Here is a 21660-nt window from a genome sequence, read left to right as displayed (position 1 = left end):
GGTGAAAGTGGTAGTGAACCAACGGAAGCAAACACATAAAACTAGGGAATGCACCAACTTAATTTTGCAGGAAAAAAAAAAAAAAATTCAGTTTCTCACACTGTTTGTTTGTAGAGAGCGCTTTTTAAAAAGGTTGCTGTTTACTATATTTTGAGTACACCAGAATCAAATTCAAAGCCTTCTCCTTTTGCACTTTGTCCTTAATTAGTAATCGCGAAGAGACGATTAATATAGAATACGACGCAAAGTGGATCATCAAAACAGTAAGAAATGTGTTTATTAGTGAAGTACTGGCTGCCTGGAAGAAGCATCTTAGGAAAAAGCACAGTTACAAGGGTCTTCAGCCATCCATCTCCTTTTGTTTTTTGGTGCTGAGGGAGTGAGAAACAACCACACTTAAAGGGAAAAGTAGAACAGAACCATCTGATACCAAAAAATGTAATAATAATCTTATGGCTCTTAGAAACGAAACACCTTGTTGCAGTTTGTGACTTGTAAATGTAACAATATGGACTCTTGTGATCAATTACTTGTGGAGTAGAAAAAACCACTTTATCGATGACATATAAAAAATAATATCGATTGCCTATCAACAATGGTAAGATGGAAAGTAGTAAAAATATCGAACATATCAATGACATATCTATATTTTAAATAAGTATAGCTAGTTAACCGTAACGTAAAAGAAAACTTCTTGTACTTTTGGGACTGGGGACCTAAAAATCGAGCAAACCCCATCACTAAGAAATCTAAAGATGAGATTTTGTTTGATTTTCTAGCCTTTTAGATAAAACTATGTGGTGAGGATCATCTGTATCTTCTTACAAAAGATGAGAGATCTCTCCCGTCTTTTCTTTTCTTTTTATCAACAAAGGAACATTCGAGCTTGGTAATAAGGACCTTTACAACTAAAAGGTATCACTCAGCAGAACAATCAGAACTATATCCGGCTCCTGTCTGCCGAACTGCTTGCAAGTCTGCGGTGGATTGTGCCGATCGACTTGGAAAAGGTTCGGTGTATTTTAACTCCCATCTTATTGAAATTTGTGATTTGTCAATCAAACAATATTGACACTATGAATTCTGAACAATTATTTCTGCAGTGAAAAGGCTATGCTTTTATTAAGTCATTTTTTAGTACAGTTAATTAACTGTACTATTTTATTAACGATATATTGACAATCATATTAATAATCAAATCAAAATGTCAATAATGTCAATAAAATCGACCACTTATCGAGTTAACCACATTGTACAACCATCTTATTTTCGTTACCTCGGAGCTTGAATCATGTACTCTGGGAGATTAGTATTGATTTTCATGTTAAACCAGGGACCGAAACTCGTCCATATCCTGATGTTCAATGCTGGAGGCCGTTTTACCCTTCACTCACAAATTACAAATCTAATAAAGAGACTTTGTTCTCAGTCTTTGACATAAAAACTCTTTGGTATGGCTCACTTGTATCGTCTTACAAAAGATGAGAGATTCTCGCCCTTTTTTCTTCTTTTAATCAACAAGCATAGGGAGCGTCAGTTTAACTTTGAGTACAAGGGAGAGTATACAACGATTTATTCACGTCTACCACTAAACTTTAGTAATCTGACTTCTTGTTAATTATTTTTTTTGAACAAACAATATTAACACTAATGGTTCAAATTTTCCTTTTGCGAGAATCGAACTTAATACCTCTCACTTACAAATGAAGAGGAATACACTAGACCGTAGTACTAAGTGGCTGTTAAATTTTATTCTTGAATGCCAACCACAACACATTTGGATTAGTAACATACATATTCAATGCAAAAATATCTTTGATATTGGGCCCAATAAACATTATAGGGTTATCTGCCCACTATTAAGTGGCCCAAGCATACTTAATTTACGACCCAAATTCAGAATTTCTTTTTTATTTTTTATTTTTACAAACGATATTATATGCACTAAGACGGTGATGGAGTGGATTAAATCTTACTAGGCTAGCAATGTAATTCAAATTCGCCTTTAACGAGAATCAAACATAAAATCACTTACTTACAAGAAGAGAAAAATATCACTAAATTATAATAATAAGTGGCAATTCTAATTTTAGATGTCGTTACAACTTTAAATTACCAGCCAAAATGACGCGTCGTAGCTCTTTGGCGAAATACAAAATAGTTTGGAGATTCAAATTTAAATGGCAGTATGGTAGAGTTAGATAGAAAATTTAGTATCGTTACTGTGGGAAAGATCCACGGCACCATATTTTAGACACCAATTTGGTCCTAACTCTACCCACCTTTTATCATTGATGACGTGTTTCCGTGCTCGTAAACAAAATTAAAAATCGTGATTTCGATTACGGGTTATTTGTGTTTACTAAAAGAGTAATGTTAGGGAGATTAAATTTTGTAAATCAAATGATGCAGTTATTGATAATTGGATTATTGCGGTTAATTAACATGTTTATTTGTTATTGGTGACACATCATTTAGTTTGCAAAGTTTTAAACAAAATAATATGGTTGTTGATAATTGGATGGGTGGGTCCATATGAGGAATTCTTGATTTTAGAGGAATTGGACTAGTGAGGGGAGGTGTCATTTGAATTTCTGATTTTGATCCCATTTTGGCCCTTGAAACTTAAAAACCGTATTTTAAAACTCAAAATTCACCACACGTTGCCTTAGCTCTATTAATTTCTTATGTGGTTTGATTTGGATGCGCCAGACTAATCAATTTCTTTTTTATTTTTTTCTTCTCTTCAATTTTTTTAAACTTAATAATCGCTGATTGTTGAATGTTAACGCATAATAAAGATTTTATAATCAAATTTATTGCGCATATGACATAATCTTATTAGGTATTGGGTCTCATATATGTTTCCAGATGCAACTTACAAGTTTTAGAGAGAAGAGAGAGTCAACATGTCAAAGTGGATGAATTTTGAATTTCAGGGAATAAGGTGGTGACCGTTGATGGAGCAAAATGAGATCAAAATGAAGTTTTAGGATGCTATTTTCTATTCACTTTTATTGGAATTTTAATGACATACTTACCCATCTAGAAAAAGACTTTCTAGTTTTCTGGAGATATGGGTTGAATAATTTGGGGATTTTTGGTTTTTCAAGAAGCTATTTGTTTGCATTTGAAACTGAGTAGGAAGAAATTGATGGATGCGAAGTTATAAGAGCAATTCCACCCCTAAGACTTTGCGCCAGCACCTAACTCATTTATCCACTCAAGTGAACAGTAATAGACCCTAATAAATAGTAATAGGCCAAAGCATCTCCACCCCTAACAAAAAATAGCCTAGTCAATTTTATTAAAATATTATTATTTTTTATTACAATGGTCCTCTAGCTTTCTCTAGCTTTCCCTTTCTCCTTCTTGTTCTTCGCCTCGGCCTCCACTTTCTCCTTCCCTTTCTTCTTCTTGTTCTTGTTCTCTCCGCTTGGGTCAGTACTGAAGCTGGGCCAACCAGTCTCGGTGGTGAGGTAATCTTGGAATCCGAATGGGTGCTTCTGAAACAAGGGAAACTCGACCTCCGCCTTGGTCTCGCCGGAGTTGTCCTCCTCTTCCTTCACAGCTTCCCCTTCCTCTTCTTCCGCCTCCACCTCTTCCTTCTTTGCCTGCTCTTTCTTCTTCTGAGCTCCCTTGACCTTCTTCCTCGCCAGCGCCGCGGGTCACCAGCTTGATTTCACTAACGCCACCAGCTGCTTTTCTTCTTGCTCAGTTGCCTTACGTTTCCTCGGCGCCATTCCCACAAAACGCATGCTAATAGGCCAGTCCCTGGCTCTGTCAATTCTGAGCTGGCCTAGAGACCAGCTTGGGTTGGGTGCCAGGCAATTGAACGGACTGGAGTGGATTGACTGAGTCCCGGCCTCTTTTTTTGACTGGATGCCGGCCTAATGGTATTCCGGTGGAAGTGCTCTAATCTGAATCAAGCAGGAGAAGCACCAAACCACTTCATCCATCTTTCATAACAGAACTTCAGAAAAAGAAAAAAAGAAAAAGAAAAAAGACACTCCCGAATCCATATCATTGAAACTTCCACTAGATTGCTCACAAAAGACCCTTAATGAATCAAGGACAATACTGAGGTTCGATTGAAGCTTTGAGTTTGGTTCAGTGAGCACCTCCTTCGAGAGGTAAAGAAATAAAAAAGGAAAAATGACCTGGTTAACTGATAGCCGCACAATCTCATAAAAGAGATCCAACAACTGCATGTGTTTTCTATTTTGTTTTTTTTTTTTTATAAAATGGGGGTCACTCTGCTTAAAAGGTCTGTAGATTAATGGTTGTTTTAGTTATAGTAGTGAGCGGAGAATAACGTTTCAATTTTTTTATCTTTTTTTTAGTGGATGAGATTAAGCCTTAGTTTGGTACAGAAGTGATTCTGAAAAAAAAAAATGGCTATAAAAAAAAGCTGGGAGCTTTTTTATGTTTAGTAAACATTCAGCTTCAGCTTTTTTCATAGTTTTGAATGAAAAAAAACCAAAAACACAAAGCAGCAAAACTCAACTTTGAAAAACCAACTTTTTTTCATATCTGTTTTACATAAAAATTTATCAAACACTATAATACTACCTTTTTTTTTTTTTTTTTTTTTTTTTCAAAAGCACTTTTACAAAAAAGTTTATCAAACACTATAATACTACCTTTATTTCACAGCTGTTTATTTTCACAGGACAGCAGAAGTTGTTTTTTCTTCAAAGCACAGCAATAGCAAACCAGATGGAAGCTTCACACACTTACAAAAGCTTGGAGGTTTCCACATATTTATTAAGCATGGAAGCTTCACATACTTATAAGGCTTGAAACTTCACACATTTATTAAGATTGGAACCTTCAAACATTACGAGGGTCTCAAAGCTTCGCACACCTTCGCCAATTACTAAACTCAATAAAGCCTGATGCATTGGGGCTCAAGGCTATGCAAGACAAAATCTATTTATATGGTTTCTCCCATATTTTGGGTCACTCAAGGTATATATGCAAATGAAAAAGATTCAACCACAAGCGTCAACAAAAAGCTTGTAGCTTTAAGAATTATCCTTCAGCAACACAGGAAGATTATGACAGCAACTTTGGCAACCCTGCTCACTTGGAAACTTGGGAGACTCCCATTATAAGCTTCTGCAATTAGGTACTTGGAAGCTTAGTGATTACTCAGTGACTTAGATTTTGCAAGTCACCAACCGAGAAGCTTTTCTTGCTCAGGAACTTGAGAGAGCACTGTTTGTACCATATTTTACCAATTCCAAAACTAATGAGCACCGGTGAACTAAATATTTTTAAAGACCTACTAAATATTTTGTGCTAGACAACCCATGCCGAAGCACATGCTTTATGGGGCAACTGTGAACTTGATATGGTAAAACCACATGCAGTACAAGGTTTATTTGTTGTCCTAGCAGCACTGAATTTAGAAATTAGAATAATGTGATAGACTGGCAGTTATTGGATTTGGGGTTGGACTCACCTGACCAGTCATACTCACAAAAATCAGGATCTCTCAAAATTGGATCCACTTTATTTGAGCATAATAGATAGATAACGAGGAGATAACGATATGTGGATACAAATTATACTGGTTATGTAATTCTGATTCTACACTTCTTATGTAGCAGAGCACGATTATTCGAAAAATGTGAAGACAAAATAAAGCATGCTAATTAGGATTTTCATTCTTAATTACTGCTCGTACTCAGAGACATGAATTACAGTTGGAATATTCTACTCTTTAGGCAACCAATTTAGGCTTCTAACAAAAATGATCTTTAATATGCAAAGCGAACCTTGGATTATTTTTGGGGTGTGCTATTCACACACCCCATTTTACTTCTTACACACCCTTGATAATTTTTGTCCGTTGATCTTTTTCAATTCATCCGATCCAACGGTGAAAATTAAAAAGGTGTGTGAGAAGTAAAATAGTGTGTGTGGATATCACACCCCTTATTTTTCAATCACCAATTTTACATCAACTAAGGAATTGCATGCATAATGTTACAAAGCAGCCTTACATGATCAAACCCTAGCTTGGAATTAATTTCTTAAACTGCCCTGACCAAATATTTATTTTACAAAGGTACATTTGCGTCAGGGTAGCTTCAAGACCCTCCTTCGGTAGCTTCAGTCATTAGTTGCCTAATGTTTTCTTTCCTGCGCTTACCCGACTCCTTAGATGGGCTCGAATTCATCAAGCTGTCCACGATTTTGAACCACTGGCTTGAGGGGTCGCACGAACTATCTCCGCTTAAGCATTTACAGGCATTTGTGACAATGATACTCTGGTCGCCTACATCCAGGCAAACTTCAGTACCATCCGTGGTCTTAGATTGGAGGTGCATCTGGGAATCCGAAACGGTATCCCATTGCAAATTCGGTTCTGTGCACGATCCCAATACTGCCGGCTTATTTAGTTGATCAGCTTGTATGCACAAAATAATTCCTCTCAGCATTAGGACCTTCGTGGATGAATAGATCCAGCCTTGAGTATCAGAGCATGGACCTAACGACAGAGGGCCAACGGTTCCAGAATTTAGGAGGCACTGGCCTGTGGCTGGATGGAATATGATTTTATGCAACGTGGGTATAGATAAACCTGACCCTGCAAACAGCACAAATACATTAATCTTAAGTCTGCAAATTTGAACAGACATGGGTGTGGCTAGAGTGGATGTGGTTCCCCTATGAACCCGAGTTCGAATTTCCATCCCTACAATTTATTTTAGTTTAAAATAACGTATAGCTTGTGTCAGTCGCCAATGAGTGCGTGAATGGGGATTTTTGAGTAAAACATCACCAGCATATTCATGTCTGGGCGGCTGACCTTGAAAAATCGAACCATGAAATCGAACACACTATACCTTTGATAGAGGTTTGGAGGATAGATATTCTTTCAGTTAGGCTTGGGTTCCTGAAACTACTCCAATCCGAGTTCAACATTCCAAAATACTCTTCCACATCCTTCACCCCTTCCCTGATATAATAGCTCCCAGCCAGGCTCCACAGAGCAAAATCCACATCAAGTTCAAAAGCAGCAGCCATGAAGCAGTTTAAGTACCTGTTGTCATTTACATTGGTGCCCCTCAGGTCCACACCAAACTCGCTCACAAACAATGGAAGTCCTCTGTCAAGCAAAAAACCTGACCTTCCCTTCACGTTATTGTACACTTGGCCGCACACTTGGTTAAGGTTGCCGATCTCCCACGCATGCCCATCTGTAAATCCATACCAGTGCATCTCATATACCGTTTTGCCATAAAATGTGAGGTTCACTGGTCGATCCGCAAGGAAAGACAAGTCTGTGTCAAAATTCAGGCCAGAGAGAATGACAAGCACATGTGGGTTTGCCTTGTGCACTTCCTCAGCTCCCCTCTGCATGTACCTATAGCATGCATAGTTCACAGGATTATAGTTAATTTCCATTAATTCGTTTAGTCAATGGTATATGCATAGAACAGAGAAATCATTGTGATGTACTTGGATATCGCCACTTGAGATAACAAATTCACTTATGTTATAACACGTGAGTTTGCTAGAAATGAAATGCCGCACTTACATGTACCAATTCTCAACATTCTGTCTGGGACCTCGCAGCTCATTCCTCAAGCTCATGCCCACCACATTGCGCACGCCACGGAACAACGTGGCCATTCTAGTTAGGCCAACGATCCAATAATCAGGGTCGAAATACTCGTCGCCAAAGAAACCATTGCCGTCAGTTTCGCTGCAACACCATCCAGGCTTGCTTAAGTGATTGTCCAGTATAACCATCACATTGTTGTCCCCAAGGGTAGAAACCACTGCCTACACATATGAACATAATAATCAGTTATTAACGATGCTTAAAATAATAAACTTATAAAAATAAAATTGGAAAATGCAGACTCTCTTCACTCTGTTTTGTAGGTAATTTATACGATTCTTAAATCAGCTACTCAAAAATTTAAAACTATGTCATGTATATAAACTGAACTTTATTTCGTATGATCAAGAAAATTTTAAATTTACACTCATGCTCAAATATATATATATATATATATATATATATATATATATATGTATGTATGTATGTATGTATGTATGTATGTATGTATGTATGTATGTATGTATGTATGTATGTATAATATTGATTTCTAATAACATATCGTTCATCAATGTTACAATAAGTGGATTAGTAATACCAAGTTGCAGTGTTAATGGTTGATGGTGCACAATAATTTACTAATTTTGTAGGGAATTTAGATTTTAGCCCAATCAACACAACAATCTTTTAAGTAAATGAATGTGCCTTGCGGTTTCAATTTAGACATTTGCATTTATTATTGGAAGCTGTTATTAGCACTTTAAATTCCTCATCATAAGTGTATTTTTCTTTCTAATTATAGAAAATTTGGAGTGTCAAATGAGATTTTTGAAGTGCTAATAACAATTCCCTTATTATTTTCTATGACAAGTTTACCCTTTAAGTAATAATGGAAAGAATACAATGTTTCTTCATAATTATGTGTTTTTTTTCTCCAAAATTGATTTTGAATTTGTGTAGTTGTAGTACATACATATCCAATTGTTTCAAAAGGGAACTATTTTTTTTTGGTCCATTAAAATTAGGGAAACTTAATGAAACACTTTCGGTACTGTTCTCTTTTAACGAAAATGACATTTTTACCTTGAAAAGTCACTCCTGTTACTATTTACTTACACTTTTATTTTGTCATTTTCATTAAAACTAAAGTTTTTGAGGACTTTTCGTTAATTTTCCTTTAAAATTTTCCATAAAGTGATGGCCGAAGAATTTTTTATTTTTATTTTGTAAACTGTAAAGTCAATCCCACTCTACTATTTTCATCATGAGAATTGACTATGTGAATATGTTAATAAAAATAAAAATGCACAATGTTCTGCAGCCGAACCCTGATGGTTAAAAATTCATAAAAATCATTATTAGAAAAACCTATGGAAGCTGTGACTTCGTTGCATTTAAATTCATTTTATTTTATGAAAAAATTAATATCCATATTCATATGGGTAAATTCATTGCAGTCAAGGAGGGGGCTTTAAAGTTCACGTGGCTTAGGGACAAGTTTCAAGTAGTGCCACCTGAAATAGGAATAGATAATCCAGAGTTTTTTCCGTATGTTAGAGCTTACCTTATGTGTATATTATTTTCGTAACAAGATAAACTTTATAACTTACTTTTCTAGTAGAAAATTTTATATTCATTTGTTTCTATTGTGTTTCTAACCATTTTTAACTTTAGGGACAAATAGGGAATGCAGAATAAAAACGTTTATTTGTATTAATGCCAGCTTATCCTCGATGGCATGCATGGTAGTCAAAATTCGGTTTTACCTTAATCTTGCTTGAAGGATTGAGTTAAGTTAAAACCCGAAATAAATAGGGTAAAGTACAAAAAACTACCTCAACTATTGGGGTCATGACAGTTTCATACCTCATCTTTTAAAATTGACAATGTCATACTACATCTTACGAATTTGTGACAATGCCATACCTCCGTCAATTTTTCTGTTAGTTTTTCTGTTAAATGCTGACGTGGCAAGAGACGGGGACCACTTTCTATTAAAAAATTAATAAAATATTATTAAAAACTAAAAAAAAATTTAATAATTTTTAAATATTAAAATAATAAATAAAAGTAAACTTAAAAAAAAAAAGGGTAAAGTACAAAAAACTACCTCAACTATTGGGGTCATGACAGTTTCATACCTCATCTTTTGAAATTGACAATGTCATACCTCATCTTACGAATTTGTGACAATGTCATACCTCCGTCAAATTTTCTGTTAGTTTTTCTGTTAAGTACTGACGTGGCTTGATTAGGGACATACTTTCTATTAAAAAATTATTAAAAACTAAAAAACAATTTTTTAAATATTAAAATAATAATAAAAAGCAGAGGAAAAAAAAAAAAAAACATCAGTTCGTCCCTCCCCTCCCCCTCCCCCTCCTCTCTCTTCTCCCCATCTTCATTTTCTTCCCCCCACCTGCAAACCCAAAAAAATAAAAAAATTTTGAAAACCCAACAACCCCTTGCGGAAGAACAAGAAGGAGAAGGAGGAGGAGGAGGAGGAAGAAGAAGAAGAGGAAAAAAAGGAGGAAGGAAAAAAAAAAAAAAAAATTCCCCCCTGTCGGCGCAGAAGAAGAAGAAGGGAGAAGGAGAAGGAGGAAGAAGAAGAAGAGGAAGAAAAGGAGGAGAGGAAGAAAAAATAAAAAAAAATTTGAAAACCCGTCAACACCCCCTGGAAGAAGAAGAAGAAGAAGGAGAAGGAGAAGGAGAAGGAGGAAGAAGAAGAAGAAGAAGAAGAGGAAAAAAAGGAGGAAGGAAATATTATTATTATTTTTTTTTTTAAAACCATCAACTCCCCTGCGGAAGAAGAAGAAGAAGAAGAAGAAGAAGAAGAAGAAGAAGAAGAAGAAGAAGAAGAAGAAGAAGAAGAAGAAGAAGAAGAAGAAGAGGAAAAAAAGAAGGGAAATTTTTTTTTTTTTTTTTTTTGAAAACCCATCAAACCCCAAAATCCACCACTTTCATCCATTCTCCACATCCTCTTCCGCACCCATCATCCACCTTCTCTGCTCACCCATCTTCCCGCCGACGGGATCTGGGGTTTTTTTTTTTTTTTTCTGGGTTGCAGGAGGGAGAAGAGTGTGGGTGGGTGTGGGTGTGGGTGTGTGGGTGTGGGTGTGGGGAAATTGAGTGTGGGTGAGGGGGGAAGACAAATTGGATTTTTTTTTTTTGTTGGGATTTGCAGGTGGGGGAAGAAGATGAAGATGGGGAGGGGAGAGGAGAGAGGAGGGAGGAGGGAGGAGGGAGGAGGGGAGGGACGAAATGAGGGGTTTTATTTTTATTATTATTTTAATATTTAAAAAAGATTAAATAATTGTTTTTTAGTTTTTAATAATTTTTTAATAGAAAGTAGGTCCCGAATCAAGCCACGTCAGCACTTAACAGAAAAACTAACAGAAAAATTGATGGAGGTATGACATTGTCACAAATTCGTAAGATGCGGTATGACATTATCAATTTTAAAAGATGAGGTATGAAACTGTCGTGACCCAAATAGTTGAGGTAGTTTTTTGTACTTTATCCTTTTTTTTTTAATTTTACTTTTATTTATTATTTTAATATTTAAAAAATATTAAATATTTTTTTTAGTTTTTAATAATATTTTATTAATTTTTTAATAGAAAGTGGTCCCCATCTTTTGCCACATCAGCATTTAACAGAAAAACTAACAAAAAAAATTGACGGAGGTATGACATTGTCACAAATTCGTAAGATGCGGTATGACATTGTTAATTTTAAAAGATAAGGTATGAAACTGTCATGACCCCAATAATTGAGGTAGTTTTTTGTACTTTATCCAAACATAATGTATTTTTTTTGCTGTTTGTTTCCTGTGAAAATTAGACTCGTACCTGCAGAGCTCTTATAAGGGAGAGATTGACGAGGCCAGGGTTGTTGTCCTGGATACCGGAAATGTAATCGTCCAGTCCGAGGCTCTGAAACGACTGGCGAACAGTGACAGCTGCAAGCATCCAATTGGTGGTCAAGAAAAGCGGCCACGTCAGCCTGACGCAGTTGAATCCCATTGATGTGATGAGCTTGGCGATTGCGTCCACCGGCTGCTTACTGAGACCTTCGGCGAAAGAGGTGTCCAGATGCGACGGCCAGTTCACGCAGGCCAGCTTCACTCGCGTCCCATTCTCGTCGGCGATCCACCGCGAGTAGGTGTAGAGTGGGAGGGCTGAGACTGTGTTGAGAGAAAGGATAAAGAGAAAGGAGAAGAGTGAGATGATCGGCCTTGCCATGGTCGGGAAGATGGTTGAGAAGTTACGGGAGATCTCACTCTTACATACTGTTGATTGATAGGCCACCACATTCCATGCACTCCAAAATAAATAAATTTATGATGGATCCTATAAATTATTACAAGGTTATGAATGCGCCCAACATTAATGTTTATATTCACCTCTTGTCAATAATGTATTATTATTTATTATTGTACAAACCAAGTTGTTAAATGATGATTAAGAAATTAAATAATTGTAATTATGAAAATTTGTATGGAAATATCTTACTTATCCACACAGGGTGGATATGTGCAACCACACATAGGGTGGATGCAAATATTATCTGTACTTGAATTAAACATCTCGTGTCGTAAAATTGACGATACAAATTGCAATCATCATTATTACCTTCCCTAGCAAACATGATTTTTTTAATATGGAAACATTACAAAAGAATAGCATTTCCAGATAAAATGATTTCGTCACCAAAAGTTTTGTCTGAAATAATTTTATCGGGAAAATGTTGTAGTTGAAACTTTTGTCTGATGAATTGTAGAAATCTGTCTAGCAAATATTATTTTATCGGGCAAAGGTTGTAGCTGAAACTTTTGTCTGATGAATTGTAGAAATCTGTCTAGAAAATATTGTTTGCCGACGAAAAAATTTCATTGAGCGAAGTGCGTTGACAAACTTAGCCCAACGAATCTAGCTTGCCTGACAACAATATTTCATTGAGTTTTCAGGAAAAAAAAAAAATATATATATATATATATATATATATTGCTAGACAAATAGCCATTAGACAAGAAATTAAAGAAAAATAAATAAAACATACATAATTCATGCTCGACCAAAATATTCGTCGGCCAAACTTATTAATTCTTTTTAATTTGTAATTTATATAAATTAACTCATTTTTATTATATAAACTCAAAAGAAAGCACAATACTAAAATAATTATTTAATATTAGAACATAAATATCCGTACAAATGTATATATGTAAAATATCTTAAACTAACTACTCATGGGGTGGTAGTTGAAGGTCGCTCGAAGAATTAGGGAGGCGAATTCCAGAGACTGCCACTGTATATATGCGCCATCTTAAAAATAATAAATTTAAATAAAAAGCACACTTGAAAATATCTCTTTCGTCCTCACCTCATGCACCTCGGGGACGAGCTTCCTCCATGTAAGGGTGAGCATAGATCATTTGGTGCGGATGATGGCTTCCATGTAAGTCAACGGGCTATTAACTTTGACGTCCGCTCGCCTATGTTGTGGTTTGTAAACGATCAGGATCTTGACTTGCCTTATATATGTGAGTGATCTAGTTCGAAGACAAGCCTCTACAAATCCCCCGCACTTTCACCTTCTTCCCAAATCCGGCTACGAGTTCTCCATCTCTTGCTGGGCGCATTGTCACCTAATTAATCTGCATCAGCCTCCACCGCGTCACCAGCGGGGGCTAAGGTTAGCACAGTGCCGTGCTCTTTCTAGCTGTGCATTCACCAGGCATATCAGGGCTCCCAAACCCGGAAAGCTGATGTAAGGGACCCAAACACCGACTAGGTGGCCACCTGGGTACTGCTGGTCTCCGCCGGTGGAATATCTGTCACCTTTGCCGAATGGTCATTCTGACTCGAACCGGAGGCAAAGTAAGCAGCGACCGCTGGTGATCTACCGGGGTGACATTTGTGTAAAAATAATCACAATAAAGAAACACTAGTTTACAAAATATTTAAATTAATTCTAATATTTAAATTAAACACTAGTCAACAAACTCTTGGAGTTTATTCTATGGTCTATTAAGTAGAACGTAAGATTTTGTAGTAACCACTAGTGTAAATATTTTAAATTGATGATTGAGTTAGTTTATTGTATTAATCTAGATTAAAGGATTGTAATTGTAAAAAAATTATCAAAATCATAACTAAAATAACCGTTAAATCGTGATGATACGTTTTTAACCGTCGAGGAATTCGTCTCATTACCTAATCCCTAAAAGTTTTTTTTGGTGATTTTTTATGTATGCAATTTCGTATTATATTCAAACTAGTTAGACTGTTGGATCGTGAAAATTAGTTTTGTATACTTTGTATACCATCCAAACAATATAGATTCAACAAACACTTAGAGTTTATTATATGGTTCTATTAAGTAGAACGTAAGATTTTGTAGTAACCACTAGTATAAATATTTTAAATTGATGATCAGGTTTGTTCATTGTATTCTTCTAGGGTCGAGGAGTGGAATTGTAAAAAATCATCAAAATCGAAGCTAAAATGACGGTTAAAATTTGATTTTTTTTTGTTTCTTACCGTCGAAGGATTTCTTCCAATTTCCTAATTTCAAAAACGTTTATTTTGATATTTTTTCCATATGAGATCTCGAAGTATATATAAACCAGTTTGACGGTTGGATCGTTGACACTGGTTTTGTAGAATACGTATCTAGTCAAAATAGTATATTCAACAAACACTTAGAGTTTATTCTATACTTCTATTTAGTAGAACATAAAATTTTGTGGTATCCAGTAGTGTAAATATTTTAAATTTGATTGGGTTCCTTCATTGTATGGTTGTAGGATCGAGGAGTGTAGTAAAAAATCATCAAAATCAGGGCTAAAATGATCGTTAAATCATTATTTTTTCGTTTGAAACCGTTCAAGGATTTCGTCCCGTCACCTAATATCCGAAAGTTTGTTTTTGGTGATTTTTTGGCATAAGAGATATCGGAATATATACCAACTACATTAACGGTTCAGATTGTTAAATTAATTTCTTAGACTGCGAAAATCATCAAAGGAATTGAATACGCAAAAAATCATTCAATTTTGCCCAATGAAATATTACATTTGGCCCGACCAACTGCAAGCCCTAAATCATAAAGAATACTTTTTTTTTTTTTTTTTTTTTGAGTTCTTAATTTAATTTTTCATTAACTTAATGAAATGGGGATTGCCCAACGACGTATTTGTTCATTCATCGGGCAAATTTGGCATAATGCTTGCGGATTTGTCCCTTGCCGTGATCATTTCACTAGTCTAAATTATTCATCGCCTAAAGTCTTTGAAAAAAAATCAAAGCAATAACCAATTTTGCCCGGCCAAATTTTTATTTTTGTCGGGCAAATTAACTTTACCCGACTATTCGTTGGACAAAGTTTAGTCGGACAAATGGTAAGTTCTTGTAGTGAAAGCGAACTCTGACTTTAGAATTACATTACTTTCCAATCATCATTTTTACGTCAACTAATGAATTTCGTAATTTTACAGAGCAACCTTAATTACTTGACGAACCCTATCACGTAATTAGTTTCTAAATATGACATGACCAAACAGCTAGTTACTTCCTTACAAATATATATATGTGCGTCATTTGATTTATTAAGGAGCCTGCATGATTTCCTACGATTGCCAGTCCGTTCTTCAGTAGCTTTAGTCTTTAGTTAGTTGCCTCAATCATATGCACGACTGAGGTGATCTCGAGAATGGGGCTTGTAGGTGTCGTATTTATCGTGCTGTCGACAAGTTTGAACCACTGGCTAGCTGGGTCGCAAGAATTATCTCTGCTCAAGCATTTGCAGGAACTTGTGACAACTGTATTGCTGGAGTCTACATCAAGGCAAACTTCAGTGCCGTCCGTGGTCTTAGATTGAAGGTGCAACTTAGAATCCGAAATGATATCCCATTGCGAATTCGTGGTCGTGCAAAGTATCCCCACTGCTGCCGGCTTATTCAGTTCGTCAGCTTGTATGCAGAAATACGTTCCTTTCAGCGTTAGGACCTTCCTGGATGAATAGGTCCAGGCTCCAGACTGAGAGCATGGACCTAACTTCAAAGGGCCAAGGAATCCAACTTTTAGGAGGCAAAGGCCTGTGGCTGGATGAAATATGATCTTGTGCATTCTGGATTGAGATAAGCCTGGCCCTGCAATCAACACAAACACACAATAAAACTTTCTGACACAATCGATATTCTATCTTAAACTAATTTAAACTCCAAGGAGAAAGATTTGAATTCATGTGCTATAGGGGTCTAGCCAATGTGGCTGCGGCACTACACCCATGTTAATTTGTCACAAGCAAATTAGCGTCAGCCCTCCAAAAATGAAGTATATGATTCAGATCTCTTCAATAAAACAAAGATTATGTGTTGCACTCAGTCAGCTATGTGGGCATGCAAGGTCGACATCTCATCAACCGTTAGAAACCACTTGCGTGCATAGGATATTAGCAAAATCAAACGAGGAAATTGAAACACGCTATTACCTTGCAAAGGCGATTGGAGGACAGAAAGTCTCTGAGTCAGGCTTGAATTCCTGATATCACTCCAATCCCAGTTCAAGATTCCATAATACTCTTCCGTACCCACCACCCCTTCCCTAAAGTAATAACTCCCAACCAGAGTCCACAAAGCAAAATCCACATCAAGTTCAGCAGCAGCAGCCATGAAGCAGTTTAAGTACCTGTTGTCATTTACATTGGTTCCCCTTTGGTCCGCCCCAAACTCACTCACAAACAATGGGAACCCTTCTTCAAGCAAAAATCCTGACTTTCTCTTCACGTTATTGTATACTTGGCCGCACACTTGGTTGGGATTGCCGCTCTGCCATGCCTGCCCGTCTGAAAATCCATACCAGTGCACTTCAAATACTGTTTTCCCCGCAAATGTGAGGTTCACAGGCCGTTTCGCTAGGAAAGATAAGTCCGTGTCAAAACTCAAGCCAGAGAGAATGACTAGCACGTCTGCGTTTGCCGAGTGCACTGCCTCAGCTCCTCTTTGCATGTACCTATAAAACGGATAGTTAATAAAAGTTAAAGGTAATTTTAGTATTAGTTCGTATTGATCAGTCGTTTGTACGGCTGGTTTTGGTTCGGTACCAGCCCAACGATTCACAATTTGCTGCTCTCACTTTATATATAGAGATAAACGAATTCGTTCTCAGCTTGAAATGAAATGAAGCACTTACTTGTACCAATCGTTAACATTCTGTTTGGGGCCTCGCAGCTCATTCCTCAAGCTCATGCCGACCACATTGCTGACGCCTTTGAACAATGTGGCCATTCGAGTTAGGCCAGTGATCCAAAGGTCAGGGTTGAAATACTGGTCGCCAAAGAAACCATTGCCGTCGGTGTTGCTGCAACACCACCCAGGCTTGCTTAAGTGATTGTCCAGTATAACCATCACATTGTTGCTCCCAAGGCTAGAAACCACTGCCTAAATATATGATAATAAAATCAGTCATTATCTTTTGTGAATATTTGAAAATATAAATTATGAGGGAGCTATTATTGTCATTTTAAAAATTTAAAACCATATCATGTAAAACCTAAATGTATTTCACATAGTTGAGAAAAACTTAGATTGACATGCCGGCACGGTTATACACCCCTCTTAAACAATGTGTATTTATGAGTTTGTCGCTTGTAGTTTAGGTAGAACTCCACTTTATAATTTCAATTTTCACTACTTAAGTTTTTGTAATTTACTAATTCTTGCAATTTGACTTGGTAAACTACATTTTATGTAGTGAAATGATCTATGAAGAGAGGATCGATAGAAGCGAAACTCGAAATCACACCATCAAGAATAGGTCCAAGCACTCCTCTTTTGTGCAGTTGAGACTTAATTCTGTAATTTACTAATTCTTGCAATTTAAAGACAACAATTTAATCGTCAATTTATTTGACAAAATTAACAGGTGTGAGACATAGTGAGGGAAATTTGCTCCTGCTAGGTGTAAAAATACCATACATTCATCCCAATTGATAATTTAATAAAATAAAATAAAACATTAACTCACTAGAATCATAGTCGTTGACAACATCTAATTCTACGTGTACTACATCCCCATAACTGAGAGAGATTTTAAGTATTCTGGAAACACAACTCAGTACAAATAAAATTGATAAAAAATGAGAACGTATTTCTGGCACACTAAAATATTTCTCTATATCTAAAACTATATGACTAAAGTGTATCTTATCCAAAACTACAAGGACATAAAATCATGCTTTGGTTGTATTAATCAATTCTAAATCATGATATCTTATACCTAGATTAGTAATACTAGTACCACAAAATATTAATATATCTATCGCTACTAATTAATAAAACACTCATTGTCAACCAAAATTTTATGAAATTACCAATTTAACCCTCTAATTAAAACATAACATGAATAAGAAATATGGGGTAGAAATGTAATTTCACACAATCAAATTTTGCTTTTTTTTTTTTTTCAAAGTCTCACCAATATGTAATCTTAACATATCTCTAATTTAAAATAAAAAATAAAAAAACTTCACACCCCCACGTTCTCTATCACTCTCTTCATCTTTAATTCTATTTCAAAAACAAAAATAAAAAATTTTCTCACACATTTTATGTGCGCTCGTATACTAGTTTATTATTAAGAGCTTGGGTTGTGTAGTTGGCCCACTTAAGTTCTAAGGGTTGCTAAATGGCAGGTAGAATGGTGGTGCACAATTTGGGTCACATCATACTAATTACTGTGTAATTTATTTGATTTTAGTAATTAAAAAAAAACTATTCTTGATATTGCCGTCATTAACTAAAGCAGTAACTGTACCATGAAGTTGAAAATTGATACATACCACTAATTTTATATTGTGTCAAAAATATAAATTGATGCATCAAGTATAATAACACAAGTAGTTGAAATTTTTTTTTTAAAATTTTAATTAATTATATTATTATATTTAATGTACTTAACTGTATTTTTGCTACGCGAAAAAAATCTCTGAATAGCTGGGTATAGACCGACATCAGATGGATAATCCAAGCACAATAATTTACATATTCCATCCATCATGAGTCGGGTACGTAGATCAGATGTCGGTCTTTCCACTGGAAAGTTACCCTTAGCTTAGCTTTTACGTTAAACTACTCAATAATATTAAAAGAGTCTTAACGATTATGACACTATTTATTTTTAATGTTAATGATATTTTTATTTTTAAAAATTATTCATGATACTATTTTTATTCTTTTAATTAAAAATTAAAATTTTCAAGTTATTTTTATTAATTTTTCTTAAAATTAACTTAAAGAAAACCTAATTTCTCCTAGGATGATTGTGGGGTCCATGCAGAATATAATAATTAAGCAAATGATATAAATAAATAAAATAACCAGCATAGTTTCTTTTCCTTTTCTCTGTTTGTATCCCGGGAAGATCAGAGACTTGTACCTGGTAAGCTTTCAAGAGGGGGAGATCGACGAGGCCGGGATTGTTGGACTGGATACCGGAAATAGAATCGAGCAGTCCGAGGCTCTGAAACGACTGCCGAACAGTGACAGCCGCCAGCGTCTCATTGGTGGCCAGGAAAAGCGGCCACGTGAGCCTGACGCAGTTGAATCCCAGCGACGTGATGCGCTTGGCGATTGCGTCCACCGGCTGCTTGCTGAGGCCTTCGGCTACGACGGTGTCGAGATGCGACACCCAATTCACGCAGGCCAGCTTCACGCGCTGCCCGCTCTCGTCGACGATCCATCGGGAGGAGGTGGAGAGCGGGAGAGCTGAGACTGCGGGCGTGAGTGTGAGAAGGGAAAGGATCGAGATAAAGGAGAAAAATGAGATGATTGACCTTGCCATGTTGGGAGGAATGTTGAGAGTATATGGAAACTCAACCTTCATTTTATATACTAGTGATTCAAAGGCTCACCACACTTGTATAACAAATTTAAATACGAAAATGCTACTTTTATCTAGTTGTATCATCATTTACATTATCTCTCTAATAGCGTGATACTCAGGTGCGTTAGTGGACCCTAGCTTTATTAGAAAGATTGTACAATTGGTGGTACATGTAGATGGTAAGTATAGCACTACTCATTTAATTAATTATGAAGATATAAATTGTTGAGGAAATTGTAGGAATTATCCTTTAACTTTAACCCAATTAGAGTAATGATCATTCAACTAAAAATCTATAACCATTAGTCCCTTAGCTCATCAAAATGTGCAACTATGGTCTTTTTCGTGAACTCTGTTAGAACTTCCATCAAAATGAGTCACGTGTCCTGCATGTAAGGTTGAATCAAGGGGCAAATATGAAAACCAAATGAGAAAAATTATATCAATGATCTCTCAACTTTAACCCAATTGGAGAGATGGTCCCTCAACTCTAACCTAATTGCAGTAGTGATCCCTCAATTTTAACCTAATTGTAGTAACGGTCAATCCAAAATAACTCATTTTGACAAAATTCTAACAGAGTTGACAAAAATGTCTTATCTGCACGTTTTTTATGAGTTAATGGACCAATGATCGTGAATTTTTAGTTGAGAGACTATTGCTCCAATTGGATTGAAATTCAGAGACTATTGCTACAATTTTCTATAAATTATTACAAGGCTTTGTATACTTAATAAACACCTTATTATGCTAAGTAACGTGAAAAATAATTATGTATTTATTAGAGGTCTTAGGTTCGATTGTAAGTAAGAGATATTAGGTTCAATTCTCGCCAATGGCGTGTTTCGAACCATATTATTGTTAGCCTATTGTGAGGCTTGCTTATCCCACTCCACTGCCCCTTTAGTGTAGATAATATTGTTTGTTCAAAAATCTTAATTTATTTGTGTTATGACATGTATTTAATTATTAGCATTTTACTTCAGGTTTATAGCATATAATTAGAACGCCGTCCCCATATATTATAAGACTTGAATTGGTAAAAATATGACAGTGCGTTCATATATACTATAAGACGTCAATTAGTAAGAATATGTGACGGGACAACCATCACAATTATTCTCTAGTTCCATACTCTCATTTTATTAGCTTGCATTACTTTATTTTATTTTTGTTTTGATAATTAAGTAAATATGATGTAGATCAGTTGTCTGAATACGAAACTATATGAACTAAAGTGGAGGTAGTTGATATGAAGAATATTGTGTGTTGCCTATTGTGCATAGGGCATTGAGAGATCACGTTTGATGTGTTATCGGCTCCGTCCATGTTGGATTTGGAAACACGCCAAGTAATGAAAGTGGTCACGTATGAGCAATTAGCAACAAAAGCTAAAAGCAACGACAGGAAAAGGTAACAAGGCCAAAACCTTTAACTTAACTTATGGTATGACATATTTCGAATGGTGCTTGGACTTTTTGGTCTTTGACACACTTGCAAGGCATTCCACACATAATGCTTGGCATTCCCTTCAAGTTATCAAATTCTCGAATGAATTATCTTGGAATTTCTTCAACCGTGTGAGTGAGGTCTACTCTATTGGTGGAGAGAGTATTCACGACATTAAACACAAAGAATAGGGATCACGGGTAAGTAACATGATACATGAAGTGAGCGGGCTAGCTTTTTGTGTGTAGAGTCAGACGATACATGTGATTTATCGACTCAACAAAAAAAATTCTCCGATTTTTAAATGGTATGCAAGGTCGAAAGTGAAATGTGGTACAAGTGTATTATTGTTTTACACCATGCTTACTTGCTTGGAATGCAAGAAGACAATGCTTTGTTACCATCTCCAAATCCAAAGCATGGAATATATTAGGTTAGGGGTGTGATATCCACACACCTCTTTTTACTTCTCACATATTCTTTTAATTTTCAGTCGTCGGATCAGATGAATTGAAGAAGATCAAATGACAGAGATGTGGGAGAAGTAAAAAGGGATGTGTAGATAGCACACCCCCTTAGGTTATCTTCATCAAAGACGGATAATGTTTTCCCCGATAATTGAGATCGTTTGCTCGTAAGGATTTTGAGTACTTCCAATGTGATGCAAGCTTTTCCGGTTAAACGACCTCAAACCTGTTAAACCCGAAAGAAAGGTGGAAACAAAGCTTAAGCATATTGCATTCC

At 36.0% G+C, this 21660-nt stretch overlaps 2 protein-coding genes across 2 annotated transcripts; both read right to left on the bottom strand.

The window, feature by feature from the left end:
• Positions 1 to 6098: 6098 nt before the first annotated feature.
• Positions 6099 to 11823, bottom strand: LOC137731426 (glycosyl hydrolase 5 family protein-like). The gene is made up of 4 exons (XM_068470534.1): positions 11431 to 11823; positions 7553 to 7800; positions 6858 to 7378; positions 6099 to 6598 (listed from the first exon to the last, which is right to left on the bottom strand). Exons 1-4 carry the CDS (start codon positions 11821 to 11823, stop codon positions 6099 to 6101), a joined length of 1662 nt encoding a protein of 553 aa, XP_068326635.1.
• A 3213-nt stretch (positions 11824 to 15036) lies between these two features.
• Positions 15037 to 19467, bottom strand: LOC137732392 (glycosyl hydrolase 5 family protein-like). Its single transcript, XM_068471699.1, has 4 exons — positions 19021 to 19467; positions 16777 to 17024; positions 16076 to 16596; positions 15037 to 15734 (listed from the first exon to the last, which is right to left on the bottom strand). Exons 1-4 carry the CDS (start codon positions 19465 to 19467, stop codon positions 15250 to 15252), a joined length of 1701 nt encoding a protein of 566 aa, XP_068327800.1. The 3' UTR covers positions 15037 to 15249.
• Between the last annotated feature and the right edge of the window lie 2193 nt (positions 19468 to 21660).

The sequence above is a fragment of the Pyrus communis genome, chromosome 4 (genome assembly GCF_963583255.1).
Source record: "Pyrus communis chromosome 4, drPyrComm1.1, whole genome shotgun sequence".
Classification (NCBI taxonomy): Eukaryota; Viridiplantae; Streptophyta; class Magnoliopsida; order Rosales; family Rosaceae; genus Pyrus; species Pyrus communis.
This window is presented reverse-complemented; position numbering and strand designations above follow the sequence as displayed.